Below are 22,662 nucleotides of genomic sequence, written 5' to 3' on the forward strand. Positions count from 1 at the left end.
CCCCCACAATAGCACCTGGGAAAAGGCAAAGACTTTAAAGGCCTCGTATATTCTGTGAGATCTCTAGCCAGGCCATTTATCAAGGCAGAATCTGCAACCAGCTTAGGAACAGTGAAGTCAGCTTGGCTCTGAGAAGAGAGAAGACGGGAACACACTGGAACTGCAGTAGATGGGTTTGCCACACATTCTGGCATTCAGCATATTCCTCTGAGTCTGGTCAAGGGAGGTTCACGTGCTGGCTTTCCTTTCCACTTTCTGTCAGTCATGAAATGCACTTCATTCCACCATCCAGGTCACACAACAAACTGCGTCAGTCTCAGCTCCTTCCTCTTGGAGCCAACTCCTGACAGCACTGCTCTCAACCAGGCACTCCTGGTGCCAGACTTACGGGATATTTACAGCGAGCCTTGGATGAATCCCGGCCCCAGAATGAAACTACACCCTAGACTGAGCTTGCTGAGCATGTCTCTGGCATAGGAAAGGTTTTGCTACAGTAACCAAGATGATACAATGAGTAGAATATTATTTACTAAACATAGATTATTAGAAAATGAACCTAATACTACGGCAAATTTGGCAGGTCACCCTTCAGGCAGATATATGCTCCAGGAAGAAAATACAGGTAGCCTATTCATTAATTGTAAGCCAGAAATAATCACACTGAAAGAAAAAATAAAAAGGAAAAAAAAAAAAAAGAAAAAAAAAGAAGAAAAAAAAGCAGCTTAAATCAGATTCTGGATGGGTAAGGCATTACTGCCAAACACCAACAACAAACAATGTGGGACAGGCATGATCACCAGGAGCTTTCTGCCTCCCAGATTACCCCACTGCTTGATTCATCTAAGCCTGCTAGCAGAGGGCTTATTTGAATAGCTGCATGACAGGAATCCATCATCTTTCAGTCCTATAGACCAGAGATGGCTGCATTGTGTCATCCTAAAAAGAAATGAAGGTTGCAGAGCAGTGAGGGTTTATTTTCTATTCTGGTCTAGTAGCAGCAGTAGTGATAATGGGCTGACTAACACATGTTAGAAGTTTCTGTGATCAGACAATGGTCATGAAAGCCCAGCTTGTGCCAATGTATCTGGAATTTGTATGTAATCTTCCATCCAATGTGTTAGCCAGCTTTAGAGCTCTGCATTCTCCAAGATTCTCCATATGGTATGAAGTGAATAGAAGCTGGCACAGTCAAAAACTGCATAAACTACTGTTTAGGAGAAATGAAAATCTGACACTGGGTAGATACTGGCCAAAGGCCAGGGTGAGAGATACAGGTGGAGGGGGGCTGTGTAAGATGAGGAATGAGGCATAAAGAGACACAGAAAGGTAGGGAGGGATAAGAAGCCAAAGATTTTATTCTCTTTGTTGGGAATCTTCCACACTCATTTCAAGTTGACAAACATACCCCAGTTGCTATTGGAACTTGTCTGTCCACAACTGTCCTCCTAGAGGAGACCCAGCTAACACCATTCCTAGAGTTTCTTCCCCTATTGTTTGCTGGCCTTACAAGGAATTGCTCTGGGGTTTATTTTCCCTAGCATTCGCATGCCTGAACTCCTCTCACTTTTTAAATGTAAGTCACTTTCACCCTGACCGGGTTACTCATGCCAGGAGCACAAAATAAGAGGATTCACTCACTCCCCTGCTGGGAGCAATAGAGATGTCACTGAATGCAGTCCCAGAAATGTCCCAGAAGCAAAATTACTTATTTTCAATTCCTTTGTCTTCCAAAGGCTGGAGCTATTTAGAGAGCTGACATGCAGTCTGTGTAGTTTGCAGAGGACAGAATTTAGCTGGCAAAACTCTTGCAGCTTATTAAAAACACACCATCTATCATGAGTGCACAGCCTTTCCAACCCTCCATTTACCAGATGTTAGGCAGCAGGGGTTGGACAGAAATCTTCTCTTTGCTTCTTTTCTGTCTGTACTGCTACTGAGCCAGAGGAATGACTTTCTCCACATGAGCAGGCTCACACACACTCACACACCCCTGGTTTTCTAGCTAGAGGAGGCTAAACAGAGCATGTTTCTGTTTTCATCAGAATGGTCCACTTCATTCACCTTCAGCAAGTTCAGAAAACTGTCAAGAATTTAACCAAGATCAATGGGGGCATCCATAGCACCACTACTAATGAGAGAGATGAGTTCACAATCCTGTTGCAAAAACAAGCTGGTTTGTAGAAATCCTCATTCTCTGTAGATTGAGTACCCACAGTGAGAAACTTATGTAAAGACCTTACCCAACTGTTCAAACCAGATAATCAGACGTTTGCTCTAATACGTGCTAAGACCATTCTGAAGTTTTGTTAACACGGAAGTGAATATAGATTTGAGCTACCTACATGTAGTTTCTTGTCCTGTGAGGGGATCACTAGCTTCTTCTCCAAACATGGCATAAACTGTGACTGTATATTCTGTATTTGGCAACAGTCCATCCAGTTCAAGATCTGTTGAGGTCTCCCCAATTTTTATCTAAAAACACCATGAATCAAAAAAGATACATTATTTCTGAATTATTTTCTACTGAGCATTTGTCTGACACTGCCTGCAGTGCTTTGCCCAAGGTTTTGAGATTTTGCACAGTAATTAAAACTTTCAGAAAGCCATAAACCAGCATACAGGTAAAAGGACTTCAAAAGTGACTAATCACATTAGCAATTATAAAATATGCCTCTCCAGAATGAGCAGCTACCAAGGCCTTTTCCCACCTTCTTTTTCTTATTCCCACTCCCATCCACACTTTGGTTCATCTTCAGTCACAAATCTGAAAATCACATCACTCATTGGAGGAGTTGATTTCTATGCACAATGGGGCTCAGGTTTGTTGCTATTTGTATAATTTTCCTTTTCCACCTATTTGTGGAATAATATATCCACATTAACATGGGCTGTACTTTTTTCTTCAGGAGCTCAGTCCTCCTGAAGCAGCCAGTTCCCAGGGAGGCTCCACTTTTAACAGAATTATGTGCTCACAGGCATTGCTTTGGCAGTGAGCACAAGTCTGTGCTGGCTCTCAGCAGCTTCATGCCCCCTTCACAAGCTCACATGCCCCTGCATGCTTTATAGTGTTCTTGCTTGAACACTGATAATGTACATAACCTTTATTATACATATATAAACTTGAGTGTAGAAATTTTAAAATCCTAGACCAAAGTTCCATTGGTTTTATACATTAGTGACAGAACACTAGACTTTACCTTATTCCCCCTTCTTTTCCTTTGAAATAATGTCTTCTAAAATCACTTTTGATGAAAGATGTTATCTTTACATTTAAAGATAAAGGCTGAACAGAATGAAAAGAAAACCAATGACGGTTTTCTTTCAGATCTACAAATTTTACTTAAAGGTCCTGATGAGGACTTTAATAAACTTCATATTTTTCTGCTGACACACTTAGGAGATATCTTAGTTTTACTTGATTTTTTTTCTTTGCGTGTTAGTTCTATATGATGATACAATATCACTCTATATAAAATTACAAAAGAGTCACTTAAATTCAGTTAAATTTGTTGCATTTTTATGACAATGACATAGAAATAACCAACTGGCACTTGCACTTTATTCATAGCCTGTGACACATACAGTTCTCAACCAAGTCATGGAAAAAAACCCAAGTATTTGCGGATCATATTGGAAGTTAAAAATATCTACTAGTTTGTTCTTTAAAACACTGATTTTTAATTTTTTTTTTTTATTAAATGCTATTCAAATGAAAGCACAATACATCACCTCCTTCTCATCTGCTGCCAATCCTTCTGTGAGGGGAGCATAGAGGATCATGTACCCTGTGGCACCCGGGACCCCATTCCACCTCACCCTCATGCTGCTCTGGGACACGTCGTACAGCTGCAGATCTGAGGCCATGGGCAAGGCAACTGCAGTGGAACAAGAGACAGACACTTCAGTTCTCTCACTTGAACAACCAGCTATTCTTCAAACACTTTGGTTTACCCCAGGAAACACACAGGAATATAGCTGTGTCCAGGCATGGAAGTGGAGTATCCTACAAATAAGATCTAATTGGTGCACAAAAGAACTCAGAATCAGATAAACAAGGAAATGCTAACCCAAACCAATTCCAATGCCAGGGCAGATTTATGCCTCACAAAGCATTGCAGCACAGTTGCTATTAGGAACCAGTAGAAGTTTTAAGGGATGGCTCTTTCAGGGTCTAATTCCCAAACTGGAGTGTGGCTGTGACAGGCATGAGGTACAATAGCCTAGAAAAACCCTGGATGAGCACACTGCACAGATAAAAAGATTTTGGCTGTAAACTGCTGCCTGTTTAAGGCCTGGACTCTCCAAACTGGCACCAAGGCTTGTATCAGTGGGATTATATGGGTAAGGTCATCCATTGCAAATCATGGCAAATGCTACCCTGGCGAGGGAGAGCAGGTTGAGTGAAATTCAAACAATATCAGGAGATTTACTCGGGGATTTAAGGCATGGATACTAGAACACAGTATTAATCTGAGTTTCCAAATGCTTCTTTGCATTTCTGTAACTCTTTAGAGTAGTATTTTGCACTTTCCTGGTTGTCCTCACTTTATTCTTCTCACAGAATAACATCCCATGGCCTCTCCACTGCTGGTACACCACTGAAGAATCCCACCAAAATATTCAGGCCTGAATATGGAGAAATATTCAGGCATGAATATGGAGAAATATGAAGAAACTTTGACTTCTCCTTTGGAATTTATACATTGAGAATAGTCCCTAGAATGACTGAAATGGTCTGAAAGAACAGAAGACAATTGCTAACTAATACAAAACCTTTTCTATTTGAAATTCTGAAGAATCTGATCTGCACACAAATATTCAGGACCAAATTCTAATTTCAGTCACAGAGCTTCTCTGGACTCCTTGCCCAAGCTAACGCTTGGAGATACCCTGTCAAGTTGTTATCTCCAAGTACATCTCTTACATTATCTTCAACAAGCTCTAACAGAGCTCTAACAGAACCACAGCAGCCTCATCCTTGAGGCTGTTCAGTCAGTTTGTCATTCCTGGCTGTAAACAGTGGCAAAACTTCAACCCAGGTTTCTCTTGAGGTTTCCACTTCCAGGTTACTCCACCTACCCCTCCAAACCTTTCTCAACATACCTCCATCCTACTCAAACCCTTGTTTTTGTATTGATTGATAGTCCCATGAATTCTCACAATTTCTCTAATTACAGGGAGAAACTACCTATGAACATTTTCAAATATACTTCATTCTCCTTGCTTAGAGCTCCACTCACACTTCTGATACCCACAGCAACAAATTACATGTTGAGATGTCCTGAAGCCACCTTGCACCACATTGGCTCATTCCTATTCAAACTTCCCCAGGGCCATAGAGTATCCATCACTTCTTCTTCCCCTTATTTTGATTCTAAAAAAACTATAGGAAAAGTGTCCTCCAACTGTAACTTTTGACTTGCATTTTCACTCTCAACAGGAACCGGTAGATACTCCAACAATATGTATTAAACATGACAAAGAGGTGACTGGAAATAAAATGCGGTGTTTTGTGGTGGAATTTTCAGCCAAAGAGCTCAGAATCTCAAATATAAATATCTAGCAGATAATGCTGGTTTGCATCTTGGACAGTTACCTGACTATCCTAACATTCAGGTAACATAGGGATAAATTAAACCAACTAAAACCAACTGGAATAAACTAAACCAGCTGGAATAGACTAAACCAGGTAAAAATATATTTCTAGCAAATTAATATGTGAATGAATTTCATATTTATTTCAATTTAAAAGTGATGATGAAATCACAAAACTTTCTACTTATCTCTACATTATGCATCTATCTGTTTAGATTTCACATACCTGTAAACTATTTTCAATGCTCTAGATAAACAAATGCAATTGGTGACTATTTTAATACTGCAGTCAGTATTTCTCACACAGGCAGGAATGTAAACTACAATTTTCCATAATTTTCCATTAGAATAGTTAAAAAAATATTTTAAAATTGCAGGTATTTTTAGCATGTGGATTGATTAATTCATGCACATGTCAGGCTATTACTTCCAACCCACTATCAAAGACAGCTGTATAAAATACTTGATGCTGCAGGACCCAGGGGTATGATCTGATCAAATCTCTGAAAGCCAGCAGGGCTGGGCTCTGTCAGAACTTGACTGAGTGACTTCAAAGGAATACCAGGTGCAATACAGAACAATCCTGTTGGCTCAGTATGTGACTGTTCTGTAAGCTTCAATAAATTAAACAGGTCCTAACACTGCCTCGTTGGGTATAACATGGCAGGAGATGACATTTTGGGGGACTGAGACTAAAAGAAAAGTCTAAAATAATTTTATATGATTCTATTTTGTTTTCAGATTGAGAAGATTAGCACTGACACAGAATCAAAGAACCACTGAGGATGAAAGGCATCTCTTGAGGTTATCTGGTCTAATTAACTTCCCTGTTCAGTCCGGTTCAGATAAAGCAGGTTGCTTAGAACCTTGTCCAGTTGGGCTTGAAATATGGCCAGAGATGCAGAATTCACAACCTCTCTGGACTACTTATTCCAGTGTTTGACCATCATTGCAATAAAAGTGTCTCATCTCCTGTTTAATTTTAATTTCATGGGCTTTTAATTTGTGTCTGTTGGCTTTTGTCCTGCTAATAAGCACCACCGAGAAAAGTCTGGCTCACTTCTCTTCTGCACCTCCTCACATCAGGGACATCGACAAGGTCACCTGAACCTTCTCTTCTCCAGGCTGAGCAGTCCAGCTGTCTCAGACACTTAGGAAAGATGTGCCAAGCCCTTAATCATCTTTACAGCCCTTCACTGAAGTCATTACATGAAGTTCACATCTCTCTTGTGTTGGGAGAACCCAGCACAAGACCAGGCACCCAGGTGTGTCCTCATCAGTGCTGAGGAGAGGGCAAGAATCATCAGCTCCATAAATCTGCTGGCAATTATATTCTAATGCAATCCAGGAGGCTCTTGGTCTTCTTGGTGACAAGGGTTCTCTGCTGGTTCACAGTCAGTTTGCTGTTTACCAGGGCCCCCAGGTCCTTCTCTGCAGAGCTCCCTTCCAGCTGGGCACCCTCAGTGTGTAGCGACACATGGGGCTGGCACTCACAAGGGTCAGGACTCTGCACTTCCCTTTTTTGAAATACATAAGGTTAAACTTGTTTTCCTCATCACATTGCTTGCCAAATTCAGCTCTAGGTTGGTCTTGGCTTTTCTAAACTTACCCCTGCAAGATCAGACAACAGCTTTCTCCTGGGTCATTTGTCTCTTCTTATACATCACTTATACATTTCTTTTTGATGTCTGAGTTCTGTTACAAGCTTCTTGATTATCCACACAAGCCTCCAGCCAGCTGGTTACCAACTGGGAGCTTGTAGGATGTGATCTCCACCTCCACCATCAGCTCTACCTTGTTTCTATGTATGAGCTGCAGCAGAGCACTGGCTCCTTGATCACTTGGGTCAGGAAGGTGGTAAAGCACTGTAGAAATCCTATAGTTTTCTTGAGCCCTGCTGTTCTGTTCTTTCAGCAGATATCAGCTATTGATATATCACATATGGACTTCTTGTCTCCTAGTCTGAACTATAAAGTTACTCTTTACTTCCATTCCTAATATTTTCATATTTACTAAAAAACCTCTGCACTTTGTATACAAATACATTAAGCTGTAAATGTATTAAGTCTTACAATATCCCAAGGAATCATTTTACAGAGAGAAAATAATTAAACCATTGAGAAAGAAACTTACAGAGTTACCTTGCAATCTTTGGCACTGGTGGGAATCACATGCAGGTATTCCAGGTCCCATCTAAATTTCCACTCATCAGATCATCTCCAGCTACAAATCTAGTTCTAGCTCCACACCCAAATACAGGAATGTTCTAATTTAGGGTTCAATACCACCGACTTCAAAGTTCAGCCCAGAGATAAAACCTTTCTCAGTGTTTAAATATCCTCAGAGCATTTGGACTTAGGAGCTTAGCCCAGAATTATCAAAACAAAATTTCATTTAAGGCAAATGCACTAAAATAAGGTAAATTGAAAAAGACTGCCTTCTGTGTTTATTTCTCACCAAGACTAATGCCTGTACAGTCTGACTAATCAAATCTGACTAGTCAAATCTGCAAGCATACTAAGGATACCCACGTGTGGTTTCTGTTCCACGGAGGCCCTCACTGGCAGCATTGGAGTAGATAGCAAATACAGCTATCTGGTACTCAGTTAAAGACATCAGGTTTTTCAAAACTGCTGTTGATTCACTTCCATCTACCACGACCTGTTTAAAAGAAAATTTAACTAAATGTACATAAAACAAGCAAACTATATTACCATAAAATTTATCAATTCCTCTTTCAGGCGATTTTTACAGTGTACTAAAGTTCAGTTCATGCTGCATTTATATACAGTAAAGTGCCTGAAAAAACAGCAACCATATACATAGTCAAAATGCTTATCTAATATGAATAGCCATTCAGAACAAAGGAAGAGCTTAGCTAAATAAAGTGTATGGGATACAGTTTAAGGATGCATACATGGCACTTTTTGATATAATATCATCATAAATATTCCCTTGGTACACACACAAAGAGAACTTCAAACTTCCATCAATACATATCCCTCCTAAGCTAGTTTCTAGTGCAAAAGGAAGCAAAATATAACCTTAGTTAAACCCTTTTGCTCTTCTACATTTCCATTCAATTTGATAAGTTGTCAGCTGGAGTCAAAAGCTTGTTCCACTGCATTTTTTCCATCTCCAAAATGTTGAAGTCCCATCCAAACAAACAATTCCCTCCAAATCTACAATGACCAATTGTAGATGTCCCAAAATGTACAATCTTCCTTTTATGAATATCTTTTTCTTAGAACTTACCATCACCTCCTACCTCATCTGTTCTTGTAAAAAGAGTGGTGCGGGGGTGTCAGTAGAGTTGTTTCAAGTAACCATATGTAGTAAGGAAAAATGCAGGCACTTCATCCCACCCCCTGAAAGTAATTATTATAATAGCATTTAATTTACTTTAAATTGTATGACAGACATGTAGCCTGGCTGCTACCTAACCTTTGTCACCATCCAGTGTGACCAACCTCCTTTCTGAAGCCCTCATGGGGAATTTCAGGGTGCATTTAAAAGAGGACCACAGATTTCCTGTCTCGTTAGTTGCCCCTCCTGCATTAAAACCTCCTGGGCATCTTTTGCTCCTATTACCTCTTCTGGCTGTCCTCCTCGAGTGGGGTAGTACACCACCCTGTACTTTTCCACTTTGCCTGGTGCATGGGCCCAGCTGACCCGGAAGCCTCTCGCTGTGACCTCCGATGTGACCAAATCCGAGGGAGTCCCAAGAGAAGCAATTGTTCCTAGGTTGAGGACAACACAAATTTTTATTCCCTTCTGTACAATAATTGCTTGGTTTGTTATATTTTCTGAAGCTCTAAATATTGTCCCTCATCAGAAAATCAAATAATTGGCTACTGCACACTTATTTAGCTTATTTTCAATGGAAACAAAGTAATAATGAGTACTGCACAAGGAGCTTCTCTGGGACTAAACCTCCCTGGTCTTTCATAAACTTTTATATGAAAAAGACAAAAATAAAACACTAAGCCTTCCTGACCTTCTTCCCATCACTATTTCCAGACCATTCTGCTGAGGTTTTTTCCAGGTTGCTTTCCTCCCAGTCATGAAAAACATACAAGTATATATACAGCTGTGATCTCCTGTGCTCCTCAGCAGGTTGGAAACTGATACTGCTGTCAGCCCTCTGAAGAGACACAGAGAATAGTGATCTTCTCTGGCAATCATTTTCCACAAAGATGTCTCATCTATCCATGGTTTTTCCATTTTCTTCTGCTCAAGAGAGCCTTCTTTATTGATATATATTACATATATCTAAATATTATATTGAATATATATATTATATTCAATGTGTGTATATATTTTATATTCCATATATCCATATATATTATGTGAGAGGGAGAGAGAAAATAACTCAGCATTTCTGTGCTATTAAGGAATCACAAGCCAATAAATAGAAACAAAATCCACTGAAACCTCTCAAAGAAAGGCCTCAGTTAGAACTGTATTTCTGGCAAAGTGCAACATTTTTTCATAGCCATTTCTTTTATTCAGAAAAGCCAAAATAGTTGTAGTCAGAGGAGGCTTTTTCAGATAAGAAAAATTTTCTTTGCTGCTATCTCTTCTTATGAACCAAAATATATTTTTTGTGTATTAAATCAGAAAGAGAAAAAAAACCATCAAGAGGAGGGACAAAGTAATCTAAATAGTTGACACTCCTGAGTACTTATGAGACAGTAAAAACATTAAGTTAGGAGATGGAAAGCACAGCACAAACATAACAATTCCATGTGCAGCTGTTAAACTAATTCATCCCCAAAACTCTGTATTACAGAAAGATTTCCTTACCTGCCACTTGGAAATACTTACAGTAGAATGAATGCACTTTTTTTTCTGTACTACCAAATACCATAATATTTACCTCTACTAAAAACAGAGAGCAAAAGATCAAAGATATCTAAGCAAGAATAAAACATAGTTAGGAAGATAACTTCCCTGACAGTGGAAGCAAAAGAATATATAGCGTGAGTCTAGTGCCAAAAGCCAGCTTAGAACTGCAGGTATTTGATTTGCAGCTCTAAGTTCATCATAGGTTACATTAAATTTTGTTTCTCTTTACCTTTGATTTCCTTTTCCTGCTCCTCTACTCGTGAGCACACTGTTCTGGTAAGACCTTCCACAATGGTATGCATGAAGTTAAAGTCAGCCACGTTGTAGACATGTGTGCTGTCAGGCTCAGAGGCAATCTCTTTGAGTTCATTGATATCTGCATTCTTTACACCTTTTATTGGAAAGGAGAATAACAAAAATATTTGCAATGAAAAAGAAAAAATCTTGTATACACAGGGTTTGATAAAAAACTAATAATATAAAACTCTGTTTTAATGACTAACTACAAGTTACTCTGTTTTGAAGATGTCAATGCAAGATGTTAATTTCTGCCAGTGTAAGTGGCATCTTTTCAGCTGTCTCATGAAAATGTAGTATCCATGTATACTGCTAAATTCCAGCTATAACAGCAATGTTATAAGCAATTCTTATAAAAGATACAAATTAATGATGACATGATTAATGATGAATAAGGCAGAAAAGAACACTTCCTTAGCACAGCCAGCAACAGATACAAATACACCAGAGTACAATGGGACATGTACATGGACATGGCAGAATACACACCAATAGCAAACAGCTCAATGCCAGCATCTCGAAGGTTTTTAGCAGGAGGGATAACATCATCTTGGGACTTCCCATCAGTAATCAGTATCCCAATTTTAGATACCCCAGGTCTTGCACCTGCTTCAGGCTTAAAGCTGTTTTCCAAAATATAAGTTAAGGCGAGACCTAAAAAAGAAAACATTTTGAAAGACTTTTACAGATGAAACATCCATTAGCTTTGCCAATATCAGTGTTTGTTTTACTACTCATTGTAAAATTTCTGATGAAGAATAATCATAAAAGAAGAATTTATTTACTGAAAAATTAAATTCCAACAGCAGCCTAAACCACAGAGAAGCTAAAATTCATTTTTAGTAGCCTTTTGATCAATCAATATATTTTAAACTGGCTATGAAAACCTTAATTGATATTTCTGTAAATACATAATCTTTTTTTTTCTTACTCTACCAAGTGCTACCAAGTTAGAACAGGAAGTTTCCTTTCCCTGTATTGCTTATATGAAAGCACATGTTCTGGATAGCTTAGTAAATCCTCATGCTACATATAATCTTACTTTTGTTTATTTTTTTTTTTTTTTCCAACTTACAAGCTGAAAAAAAGCTTTGTTTACTCTAAGGGAAAATCTGATTTTAATAAATGTTAATTATTTGAAAGGAAAGAAGAACAACAGTTCCAGGACAAACTTACACATCACCATGAGATCTTATCTGAAAACTCTTTTAAATCTTGTACAGCTAACGTTTCTAACTCATTTTCATCTAATGTCCATATAAAATAATCATGATAATTTACTACTTCCTACCACCCAGTAATCTCACTCCTAGAATCATACTAGAGTTTTCTGTCCTTTGTCCCACTGCAATCACTGCTTCTACCAAAATAAAGACTGTTGCTTATTGTTTCTTCCGCTCCTTACCCGCCAGGGGAAAGAAAAAAGGCAACAATTTACTTAAAGCCATGTCTGGGTCTTTGGGTATAACATTCCAACATTACTAACTGCTGCTTTGATGACACTGGAATTGTATTCAGAGACTGTACTTTTCCCAGATTGTCAGGCATCTCCCCCTTATCCATCACTAAGTGTCTCTGAGGCTTCAGTGCTTTAACTACTAAAAGGTCAATGGAAACCTAAAAGCCCTGGGTGGTCATTTGTAAAGTTAGTATTACCAGTTGTCAAATATTGAAACTACATTCTTTCCTTCTACAGAATAAAGCTCTGTGCATGAACATTATAAATGGATTTTGCATTTTCTTCCCAGCAGGTCAAAGATTTTACTTCCAGCACAGAGAGTTAGGTAACTTTGTATTATGAGACCCTGTCCTGATTCCCAGTGAAGCCAATGGACAAGCACTTCAGAAAAGGCTTAACTGACACTGGATAAAGGCCTTGGCAAGCTGCAAAACCCCTGTCCCTTCTACCCTTCATAACAAGCACTGGCACTTGTTGGGCTGTGCAGCAGAATGTGTTTTTTAATAAGAGGCAAAAGCCAGAGCATCCCCAGTACCTGTCAGTGTATTCCCTCCCTTATAGGGCAGGTTACGGACTGCATCCAGAACAGCCTCCTTCGTGCCATAGGCGTTCAGGTGCCACTCAATGCGGGGATCCCCGCTGTACTGTGCGAGACCTAAAGAGCCACAAAGGAAGGCAATCCATCAGAAGATAAAGCAGGTTTTCTCAAGTATATGGACTTTATGTACTTGGTTTCCAGTACCTTACCAATTAGCTTACTGCAAGTAGCTTTGCTAACATACTAGAAAAACTGCATTGGTTGACAACAAAAAGTAGCATGAAGTTGTTCTAGGTGACAACTCCACAATTAACTTTCAAGGCCTTTTACTCAAGTGCTAATTTAATGAAAAGCAAAGAAGTACAAAACGTTTTCAGAGTTACTAACATTGCAAAAATTCTTTAGAAGAACAATTTTACTTAATGTACTTTTGAATCGTAGCAGATCGAAATACACCTTTCAGCCAGTTTAAAGCACAGGAAAAGCCATCCATTGGCACATTCTGCCTGCAAAAATTAAACTGCAAGTGTTTAAACTGAAGTCAGTAAGACTGTTTCCACTGTTTTCATTTTTCACTAACATTGCATTAGAGTCAGCTAAGTTGAGGATCACAGTAAACTGTGAAGAATTAATATTTCAAACATTCCAGCAGCATTACTCTGATGATAGAAGTGCTAGTGCTAGATGAGGATGAATCTTGCAAAAAAGAGTAGCATTACGCTGTTAACTATCCTGAAATGATAACATTTTTACGCTGCTGGAGAAATATTATGAAAAAAATGTGGCACCTTACCTACTCTTGTTTTCTCAGATCCCACATTGAAAGCAGAAACCAAGTTTTCCAGGAACAGTCGAACAAGCCTGAAATTGAATCTGCCAATACTCCAAGAGCCATCTACTAGTATCACAATATCTGCAATTGCTGGAGTTTTACAGGTAAACAGGCTTCCTGTAAATCATTAAAATTAAATCAAAATTATTAATTCAACAATAAAATTGTAATCCAATAAATACATGCCTTCCTCCTCCCACTAAGCTTGGTAATTAAAGCTTTCTTCCATAGAAAAAAGCAAAATGACTAAACGTGCCTGTTCTTCAGTTATAGAATAGTCTGGCCATTATCTACTTCAGTTCTTTCATTAAAATGTTCAAAATTAATTTTGGGAGGCCTATGAAAAGAAATCCTCCTTCTAGAAATACTTGAGAAAGAAAATACTAACTGCCATATAGCACAACCAAACCAAGAGTTGGTTTTCACTCCCAAAGTGCATACACAATTTCAGTCCCCATACACAGTGCATGACACATAGCCTTAGGCACAGACAGTGCAGAGAGAGCTACCTAGAGATGCAGACATATAAAACAATTATCAAGGCCCTTTTCACAGGCAATAGAGAAAACCAGGTGTTTCTATAGAACTCAAAAGCCCTATAGAAAACTACTAGGCACCACTGTCGACTTGTAAATCCAGAAGTGAATCTCCCTCCTGCTCCTGGGAGTTGAGCAGAACTGAAGGCCAATTGAATATGCTGTATTAAACCTAAGGAGGAGGCATTTAATACAGCAGAGGTAAAATGCAAGGACCTTAGATACAAATTCACAGTCTCTATGAGAACAGGCATGAGAATGAAGCTTTAGTCTTACAGATATACAGAAAAATGTGAGAGCATTAAAAAAAAACAACTAGCTAAACAACAGAAAAGATCTGATCACAATTAGCAGTACATGTTAATGGTGTCTAAGGCTTAACTAACCAGTGGAAAAATCAAAGAAAGAGAAGTAGAGATTAGACACAAATTGCACTATGTGCCAACTAAGAAGCCTAAAAGTGAAACATTCAGTTTCAAAAAATGCCAAGAAGAGAAGAAAGGGAATGAAAAAGGTTTTTAGAACCTCAGACAGAATTGCCATATTCTACAGAAGTGGATGTGTGACTGAAATTAAGGTGGCTGAAACAGTGGACTCGTATTGTAGGGAGGAAAACAAAGGAATGGTTCTACACAGGTATAAGAAATGAGAGCTTATGTTAGAAATACAAAAATACAAACTCCACACTGGATTTGCTATGGAATAAAAGGGGAAGTAGGAAAGACAAACTAAAGCAGGTTTAGTAGAATAGATATGATGCATCACAAACCATTTAGGGATGAAAATCATGACCCTCAATATAGTAAAAAACAAACATAGATTAGTGAAGTAAGCTGCAGCCCAGCTTTTATCATTTTTGTCAGGATCCACTGTATAAGTTAGTTCACAAAGAATACTAACAGTTCAACATGGTGCTAACAGGAATCAGCAAGTACACTGCCAGAAATAAACTGATTTGAGCAGAGATGTTCAGCAAATAAAAGAAGTAAGTCAGTGAGAAATTATCTAAAAGGTGTTTGCATTAGCTCCCAAGAAATTCTCCTGATACACAGAGAAAATAAAACATATGGTTAGCAACTTTAAACTTTCACAACATATTATTAATGACAATCTTTTCATTAAATACAAAACCATAGTCTCACAGGCAAAATCAATCTGATGTGCAGAAGGAGTGCCATTGGTAATAATTAAGGGTTAGATTCATACTGTAGTGTAAATCCACTGAGCATTAAACCCAATCCATAAAGTTACAGTTAATGTCTTAAACGTGCACTACAAATATTTTTAGAAGAACAGGGAACATTTCCTACGTGCAGCTAGCAGTGCAAAATAAGTTCTAAACACATGACAAAAATTCCACTTACAATGATGCCAAAGCAAATATTTTATTTTAGCTTTTACAGTATAAGACAACACTATTTGAATTGGCAACACATTTTAATGTATTGACACTGGGGGACATTTAGTAAGCATCAGAAAAATGATCTTAAATTGGAACATAATTCCAAAAGAGGTCCAAATCTTTATGTCACTGAAGTCAACAGAAAAACTTCCCTTGATTTCAGTGGGACTGGAATCTGTTTTGTGATTTAATAGGAATCTACTAGTCATGGCAAAATTAATATTTCAAATATCTTTGGCAAATAAACTTCCTGTTCATCAGTCTGCAATGCTTGCAGTATCTGTCTTCCATCAACAATTGTGCCATTCTCACACTGGCCACGACTAGAATTGCAAGCTTCAATAGAGCTATTGGCAAAGTAAAATGCTACTCAACACCAGTAAGAATGAAAGCACAGGACTCCTGAATCACATCCAAACAGCTGTACAATAGCACAGATGTACCTTTCAGTGCTATCCCAGAAGTTTAATCATATATCCCAATGAGGATAACAGGATTTGTGTGGTTGTATTTTCCTTCTCTACTTCTAAAATCTTGTGCTGAGTATGAAACTCAGTCATTACCTTTGGTAATATTTCATATAATTTCATATCAACAAATTTTGCCTATAAGGCTTCTTTAATCCTGTAGTGATAGCTTTGTAGTGAAAGATTTTATCAGTTTTAGTAAATCCATTCAGTGAAACAAAATTCAAAGAATAAAGAAAACAATAACGACATTCCTTTCAATGTTTTATTTCCACATCATCAGATCAATGCAAATAGTATAATCCAATTATTTTTTGTTAAAGAAACTTGTGAGGTTTGATCCAAGACTGTACTGCAAGGTCACAGTGTGAATATTTGTTTCATTCTTCGTAGGTAGGAGATACTTGTTGCATCTTTTCTGCATTAAACATTTAGGTTTTGTAACTTCTGTACACCCACTATTTTGCTTATGTTTTCTCCTTGTTGTACTTAATAGAACTGTAGAAAGTTCCCTAAAAGGGAATAAACAACAGTGAGATATTAAACAGAATAATGTGGTGATAGAATCTTTAAAACCTGATAGGAACACAAACACCATGACATCTTAGTTAATAAATTTAGTCTAAAAGACACAGTGTGTAGCAAATAATTTCTGTACCCCACTGTGCTTAGCCAGTTTCCATTGCCAGTTCTTGCAAATGCCTTTTTCAATAATCTTTCCATACAGTCATACATGGTCATGAATTCCTGCAGGGTTTGAGGGCAATTTTGAACATTGCAAGTATATACACAATTTTAATTGGCAATTTTCCAACAACATTTCTTAAAGGAGGAGGACAGCATATCATTCAATAGAATAAAGCTCTCAACACTCAGTGTTTTAGTCTACTACAAGGTTCAATAGTGTGATCAGGTTCAATAGTGTGCTTATTTCCCTTTTATTCAGTCAGCAAGAAAAGAGTAGAGAGAGAGAAGGCCCCACTTCCCTCTGAAGCATACAATACTCACCACTTTCAAAAGTAGGACAGTAGGGAAAAGACCAGTTACAAATTTTATATCATGTTTCCTAATGTCATATAGAAACCATAATTCTGATTCAAGTGCTGCATTCCACAACAAACAATATCAGAGCCTGTGATCTTTAGGTAAGCAAAAATAACAAAATTGCACAAATTGTAAAGTCAGAATAACAACCTGTATATTTTGTACCAGCAACTCTCTTCAGTTGCTTCACTTACGATTGTAGGAGAATTTTTATGGGGGAGAAAGTAAAATATTAATGCACAATCTTCCTAGCACTACTTGGCAGAAGGAACTTGCCACTCTGCCAGAAAGCTGAGGAAGAAGGGAGTCTGCCTGCTCATTTCTGCTTTTCACAGAAGAAGGCACAGACTCAAAATTTCACCTTCAAAGGCACCAACATAGAGCAAAGGGCTACCAACAGGGTTTTAGGGTGAATTATTTGCCCAAAAACTGCTTCAGTACCACCAAAAATCAAATCACCATGAAGAATTTTGGTTCCTTGGTTTCAGGGAAATTTTTCACAGAGCCAGCATTGAAAGAGCTTTGCATCTGTCAGATGAAGTTTTCTGAATTTGATTCCTCAAGCCCCTAGACACTGAAGGTGATTTGCTGGCACTTCCAATATGCAAGTGTTAAAGTGTTACACCACTCAAAACCATGCCAAAACTGTCTGAGAGTGAAGCCAGTGATGGCAATGCTGAAAGAAAGACCCAGACAGAATTTTCTGGGATAGAGGGAGTGTTATTGGAGCCTGCAAAACAGGACCCTTGAGTCACCCCACTGAAGGGAATGGAGTGCAGAGAGAGGCCTGAGAGGAGCTCTGACAGTGTGGGGGCTGCACAGAGCACAGCAGGCTTGACAAGCTCCTGGAAACACTGACCACCTCTCCAGGGCTGCACTCCCTACCTGCGGCCATTCTTCCACACACGTGCTGTGAGCAAGTGAGCAATGGTAAAAACAGGAGCTCAACCAAAAAAACCTGCAAGCCTTACTCACAGAGAAATACAAAACTATAATTTTTAATCTAGAGAAGGGGATTTTGATTCCTGTAGTTAATACTACTACTCTTTGAATGTTCCTTGAAAGGCAAAGGGAGAAGCTGCAAATACAGGCACTGTCACATGGGACGACTCAAGGCTTTAGACAAACCAGTTGAATTTGCATGCAGTTATGATACATTTCACAGAAACACATTTGATATTTTGCCTCCCCTTGGTATGAAACTCTGTTCTCATTTTCAAGAGCCAAAACACACACTTCTGCTAGAAGTTAAGACTATAATTCTTTCTGAGTCTGCAATATGTCGTTTCCTTTCTTACTCCCTGTCACAGTGGAAAGTCAAATAATATATATGGAAGGAGAGGAAGAAAGTTCAAGTAGAGGTGAATAATAACAATACAGCATGAACAGAAGACTCGTTCATGGGATAACAAAGCACAAAAGGCAAGAAGCTTGATGCCAGCAATGAGTGAAAAATACCTTGTGAATAAAGCATGAATGACAGAGAACAGCCAGTCCTCCACAGCAACTGACAGCACCACGCTGAGCAGAAGCACCACTGAGGACAAGGACAGTGTAAATCTACATTAGCAAAATGTCACATCTTTTATTTAAAAGGGTTAAAAAAATTAAGGGACGTGAGGCAGTGTCCAGCTCCAAAATTCAGCAACTCACTAGTCCACACTTCTGACATTGATATTATTGTTCTGTGCTGGTGATATCATCCTTGCACTTGGACCTCAGTTTAACACATCCCATATGTCAGGCCTATGGACCAGACAAATGCATATAACATAACTGCTGCTCTTTAAACTAAATCCAACCACAGCTTGAATTTGAAGAACCCAAATGTTGGAACATTAGGTTTAATGAGCAGCCCCACAAGGTTAGAAGTTTGTCCCTGGTCCCTAGGAAAAAAAGAAAAAGCAGCCAGCCCTTTTCCATGTGCCTTATTCCTCTCCAGGAAAATAATATAGCCGAACTGGCAAGCCTACAAATTAGTTATTTGGTGGAGTTGGAATATTAAGATTTACAGAATGTGTTGTGTCTAATCACATCACATTTGACTGTGAATACTGTAGTTTAAAAGTTTTCTGCTTCCAAAACACAGCAGTTGCTAAATACTATTTATAGCATACTTTCTGAATTTAGGGCCACAAAACTAATCAAAGCACTAGTTGATAACACATTAATTGCCTATATATACTGGTGATAATTCTCAAGTGTGAGAAAAGGAAGCGTAGAGCCATTTTCTGTGCACTTTTTCATACACACTCAATGACAGTTGTACTTCTGTAGTAAGTAGTCACTAGTTTATAAAAACTTCTAGAACTTTCTTTCTAAATCTGAACATTTTATTTTGAGGGACAAAAAAGTAACTGTGAAAGAAAGTGCTGATGTCTCCTTGCTCATTGTTGATTGATAGCAGTGAAGAACACAAGGTCTGCAGCAGCTTACCAAACAGCTTACCAACACTAAACACTCCTGGTCTGTGTACCTAGACAGAAAAATATGGTTTTAAATCCCCTTAAATTTGGAGTTTAAAACATTTGTTATAATTTCTCTTCCAACAGACAGCATGTCAACACAGAACAAAGCATGCTGCTGAAGTCTTTCCTGAACCTGAAGCCCAGCCTGGCAATACACTGTGTCTATTTAGGCACAACTTACACTGTGGATGATCAGTAATCCTCCTGTAAAGTACATGAAACCTAAGAAACTCTTCTGCAGATTATAGTGATAACTCTCTGCTTCTCTTTCCTCTCAGTTCTGCATCTGAGTGCATGAATGTTTTAAATGAAACAGCTGTCTCAAGGTCTAAATTACTTTTCAAGACAGAAAACTGTATATTTTATTAATATGGTCATACTTATCTACCATTCCTATGTAACAAATATGCCAGGATTTAAAAGGCTTATTTCTCCTATTTCTTTAGTAAGGTATGAAATCCCTGACAGTTTTCTTTGGCTGTCTAGAAGACAGTTAATCAGGGCACGTCAGACAAAAGTGGTACTCAGAAATCCTCAACATTAATTAAGGTATATGTCTAAATCCCTCTAAACCATGATAGAGGACTGGTCTGTGCCTGAGCTCATAACACAACAGGTAAAGTAACAGAGAAGAGCCTGCTGAGAGAACAGTCTGCATACTTATGAAAGTAGTTAACACAGAAATAATGAAAAACTAGTTGAAACAAACTGCAACAGCACAGTTAACCTACAGCTCAGCATTACAGATCTAAGTACATATGATATTATGGACAGTGCATCTAGAAACAAAAAGGATGGTGCACCACAAATGCAGTGCAAAAGGCTTCCAAATTCAAGGCCCTATATTAACTTCATGCAGTTCTTGAAATAATATTTTCATTATGTAATCAGTATATATGCCTGTATAAATACAAATATACAGTGATCTTTAGAAGCATCACTAATTTAGGATCTCATGTGTCAATCTAGAAAACCTCAGGATGAAATTTGTGCCCTCTTGAATGCAGCAATTCTTCCATTCTCTAACTAGCAGAGATGCCTGAGTAAATACCTAACTGTGAGAAACCTCAACTCCCAGAATCACAGGGTACTTGAGGTGGGAAGAGACCTCTTGAGTTTGGTCAAACTGCCCTAATCAAAGCAGGGGCAACAGCAGCAGATTGCTCTGAGCCATGTCCAGTCAGGTTAAAGAGTCTCCAAGACTCCACAACCTGAGTAACCCCCTCCAGTGTTTTACCATCCTCATAGCAAAATAATTGTTTTCTTTGATTAAATATAAATTACAGTTACTTTGGTTTGTGTCTACTGCCTCTTCTCTTTTGTCTGGACACCACTGAGAAGAATCCCTGCCTTCTTTACTTATTCCAGAGTATTTTGACACAGTGGAAAGAGATCTCTCAAACTTGCTGTTCTCCAAGCTGAACACTCCAACTGTCTCAACCTCTCAATTTATGAAAGATGCTCCAAACCTTCAGCCATCTCCATGACCTTTCAATGGACTCTTTTCAGTAAGTCCATATCTTTCTTCTACTGGGGAGCCAGTCCAGCAACAGACACAGAATTCCACATGTGCCTTCACCAAGGCTGGGCTGAGGGGAAAAAATCACCTCCATCAATCTGCTAACAGCTTCCTTCCAGTGCAGCCCAGGAGGCTCCTTTGTGACCTGTGTCTGTTTGCCTTCCTTGTGCCATGTGTCTGTGCTGGCTCAGGGTCTCCTGACTCCCAGGGCTTTTCCTGCCATGCTCCACACCAGCCAGTTGGCCACCAGCACTGGTGGTGCCTGGGGTTATTCCTGCCTGGGAATAACCTGCTTCCCCTTGCTGATCTGGCACTGTTTGACACCACTGCCCTGCCTATGCACTGAGCAAAATTTGGATGGTGAGTTTGAAATGTCTTGAGGGTACAGAGAGAAGAGATGAGATATGAGAGGTATTTCACAGGCCCTAGCAGCACAATCCCTGTGCTCAAAATTTAGTTTTCCCTTCCTTTATCATACTAGAAAGATCACTGCAAGAGACCAGAAATTTTAGCCCACATTTCTAACCACATAAGCAAATCAAATCCAAGCAAAGACCCTGCTGACATGAATTTCATTTCTGAAATAGCTGTCTGCACCACTATGCAGCCCTAATTCTGTTAACTTTCCTGAATAAATGGAAACGAAATATACTTAGACACCAAGCTGGTGCTGGTGTTCCATAGAAGCTCCTTTGAGTACTCCAGAAGGGCAGAGTACAAGAATACCACAGCTCTGGAGAATAAAGACACACACACCAAACTCAGCAGTCAGAGAAGGAAACAGGACTCCCTCATTACATGCAGAGTAGTATTAGCAGCACAGCCAACCAGACAGGTGAGAACACCTCTGAGGTAGAAAATGTGTCCCCACAGCCAGCTAAGTTCCATTTTAGCTACAACCTGGCACCTTTTAACCAAGGGACATAACTCAGCTGGAACACCAAGGCTTACCCAGCACAGGGCACAGGAAATGGGTGCTGACCATGAGGCAGCCCAGAACCAGAGTCCTGCACCAACAGACCCAGAAGGGACATGAAGACCTCATACCATGCAGTGAGGGTGGAAATTACCCTGAAATCATTTCTCCTCAGTACAAGCTCATGCTTGCTGTTTAACAACAGATGAATGAGATAGACTGTGAAACAAGACTCTCATCAAATAGGAAACAGTAAAGAGCAGCCTTGAAAAAGAACTTGTATGGCAGACAACTTAAAACCCAAAAATTGGGTGTCTTATAGTTGTATTCAAGACAAGGCCATCGCACAGACTTTGAAAACAGATACCAAAACTTTAACCTTTCTCTCCCATTTTACTGAGCATAGCATAAAGCAAAGAAGATTCTTCAGGGTGTGCAAATCCATGATGAGTTTGCTGATGAATGCATCAATCCTTTACGAGTACACATTGCTGCAAGAGGTTCCTGGTCTTGCACTTCAGTCTTTAATAATATATCTGTCTGCTACCACCTTCAGAAAGCTTTTTTGGGTTCTTCTTCAAGATTGCCACAGAAGTTTTAAAAAGAGGCCCAGAGTTTCAACTTGTTACTATGTGTCTTCCCTGTTATATCAAAGACAAGCATCACTCATGGCATACCAAGATGTTTACCTAGAATATACATGGTCCTGAGCAAGCTTACAGACTTCAGACTGTGTGAATT

The 22,662-nt window shown here is 39.0% G+C and overlaps 1 protein-coding gene across 1 annotated transcript in view; it reads right to left on the reverse strand.

Annotated features, from left to right (window-relative positions):
• The window catches only part of COL14A1 (collagen type XIV alpha 1 chain), a 114,696-nt gene that overhangs the window by 66,846 nt on the left and 25,188 nt on the right, over positions 1–22,662 (reverse strand). Inside the window, exons 6-13 of the mRNA XM_054295837.1 lie at positions 13,531–13,686; positions 12,735–12,854; positions 11,230–11,394; positions 10,673–10,834; positions 9,187–9,335; positions 8,127–8,256; positions 3,730–3,875; positions 2,343–2,472 (exon numbers count right to left, since the gene is read on the reverse strand). Coding sequence (XP_054151812.1) covers positions 2,343–2,472; positions 3,730–3,875; positions 8,127–8,256; positions 9,187–9,335; positions 10,673–10,834; positions 11,230–11,394; positions 12,735–12,854; positions 13,531–13,686 — 1,158 coding nt within the window. The remainder of the gene's footprint in view (positions 1–2,342; positions 2,473–3,729; positions 3,876–8,126; positions 8,257–9,186; positions 9,336–10,672; positions 10,835–11,229; positions 11,395–12,734; positions 12,855–13,530; positions 13,687–22,662) is intronic.

Source organism: Melozone crissalis, unplaced genomic scaffold (assembly GCF_028551555.1).
Source record: "Melozone crissalis strain CALT ecotype California unplaced genomic scaffold, PUWL_Pcris_2 ptg000002l_1, whole genome shotgun sequence".
Taxonomy (NCBI): domain Eukaryota; kingdom Metazoa; phylum Chordata; class Aves; order Passeriformes; family Passerellidae; genus Melozone; species Melozone crissalis.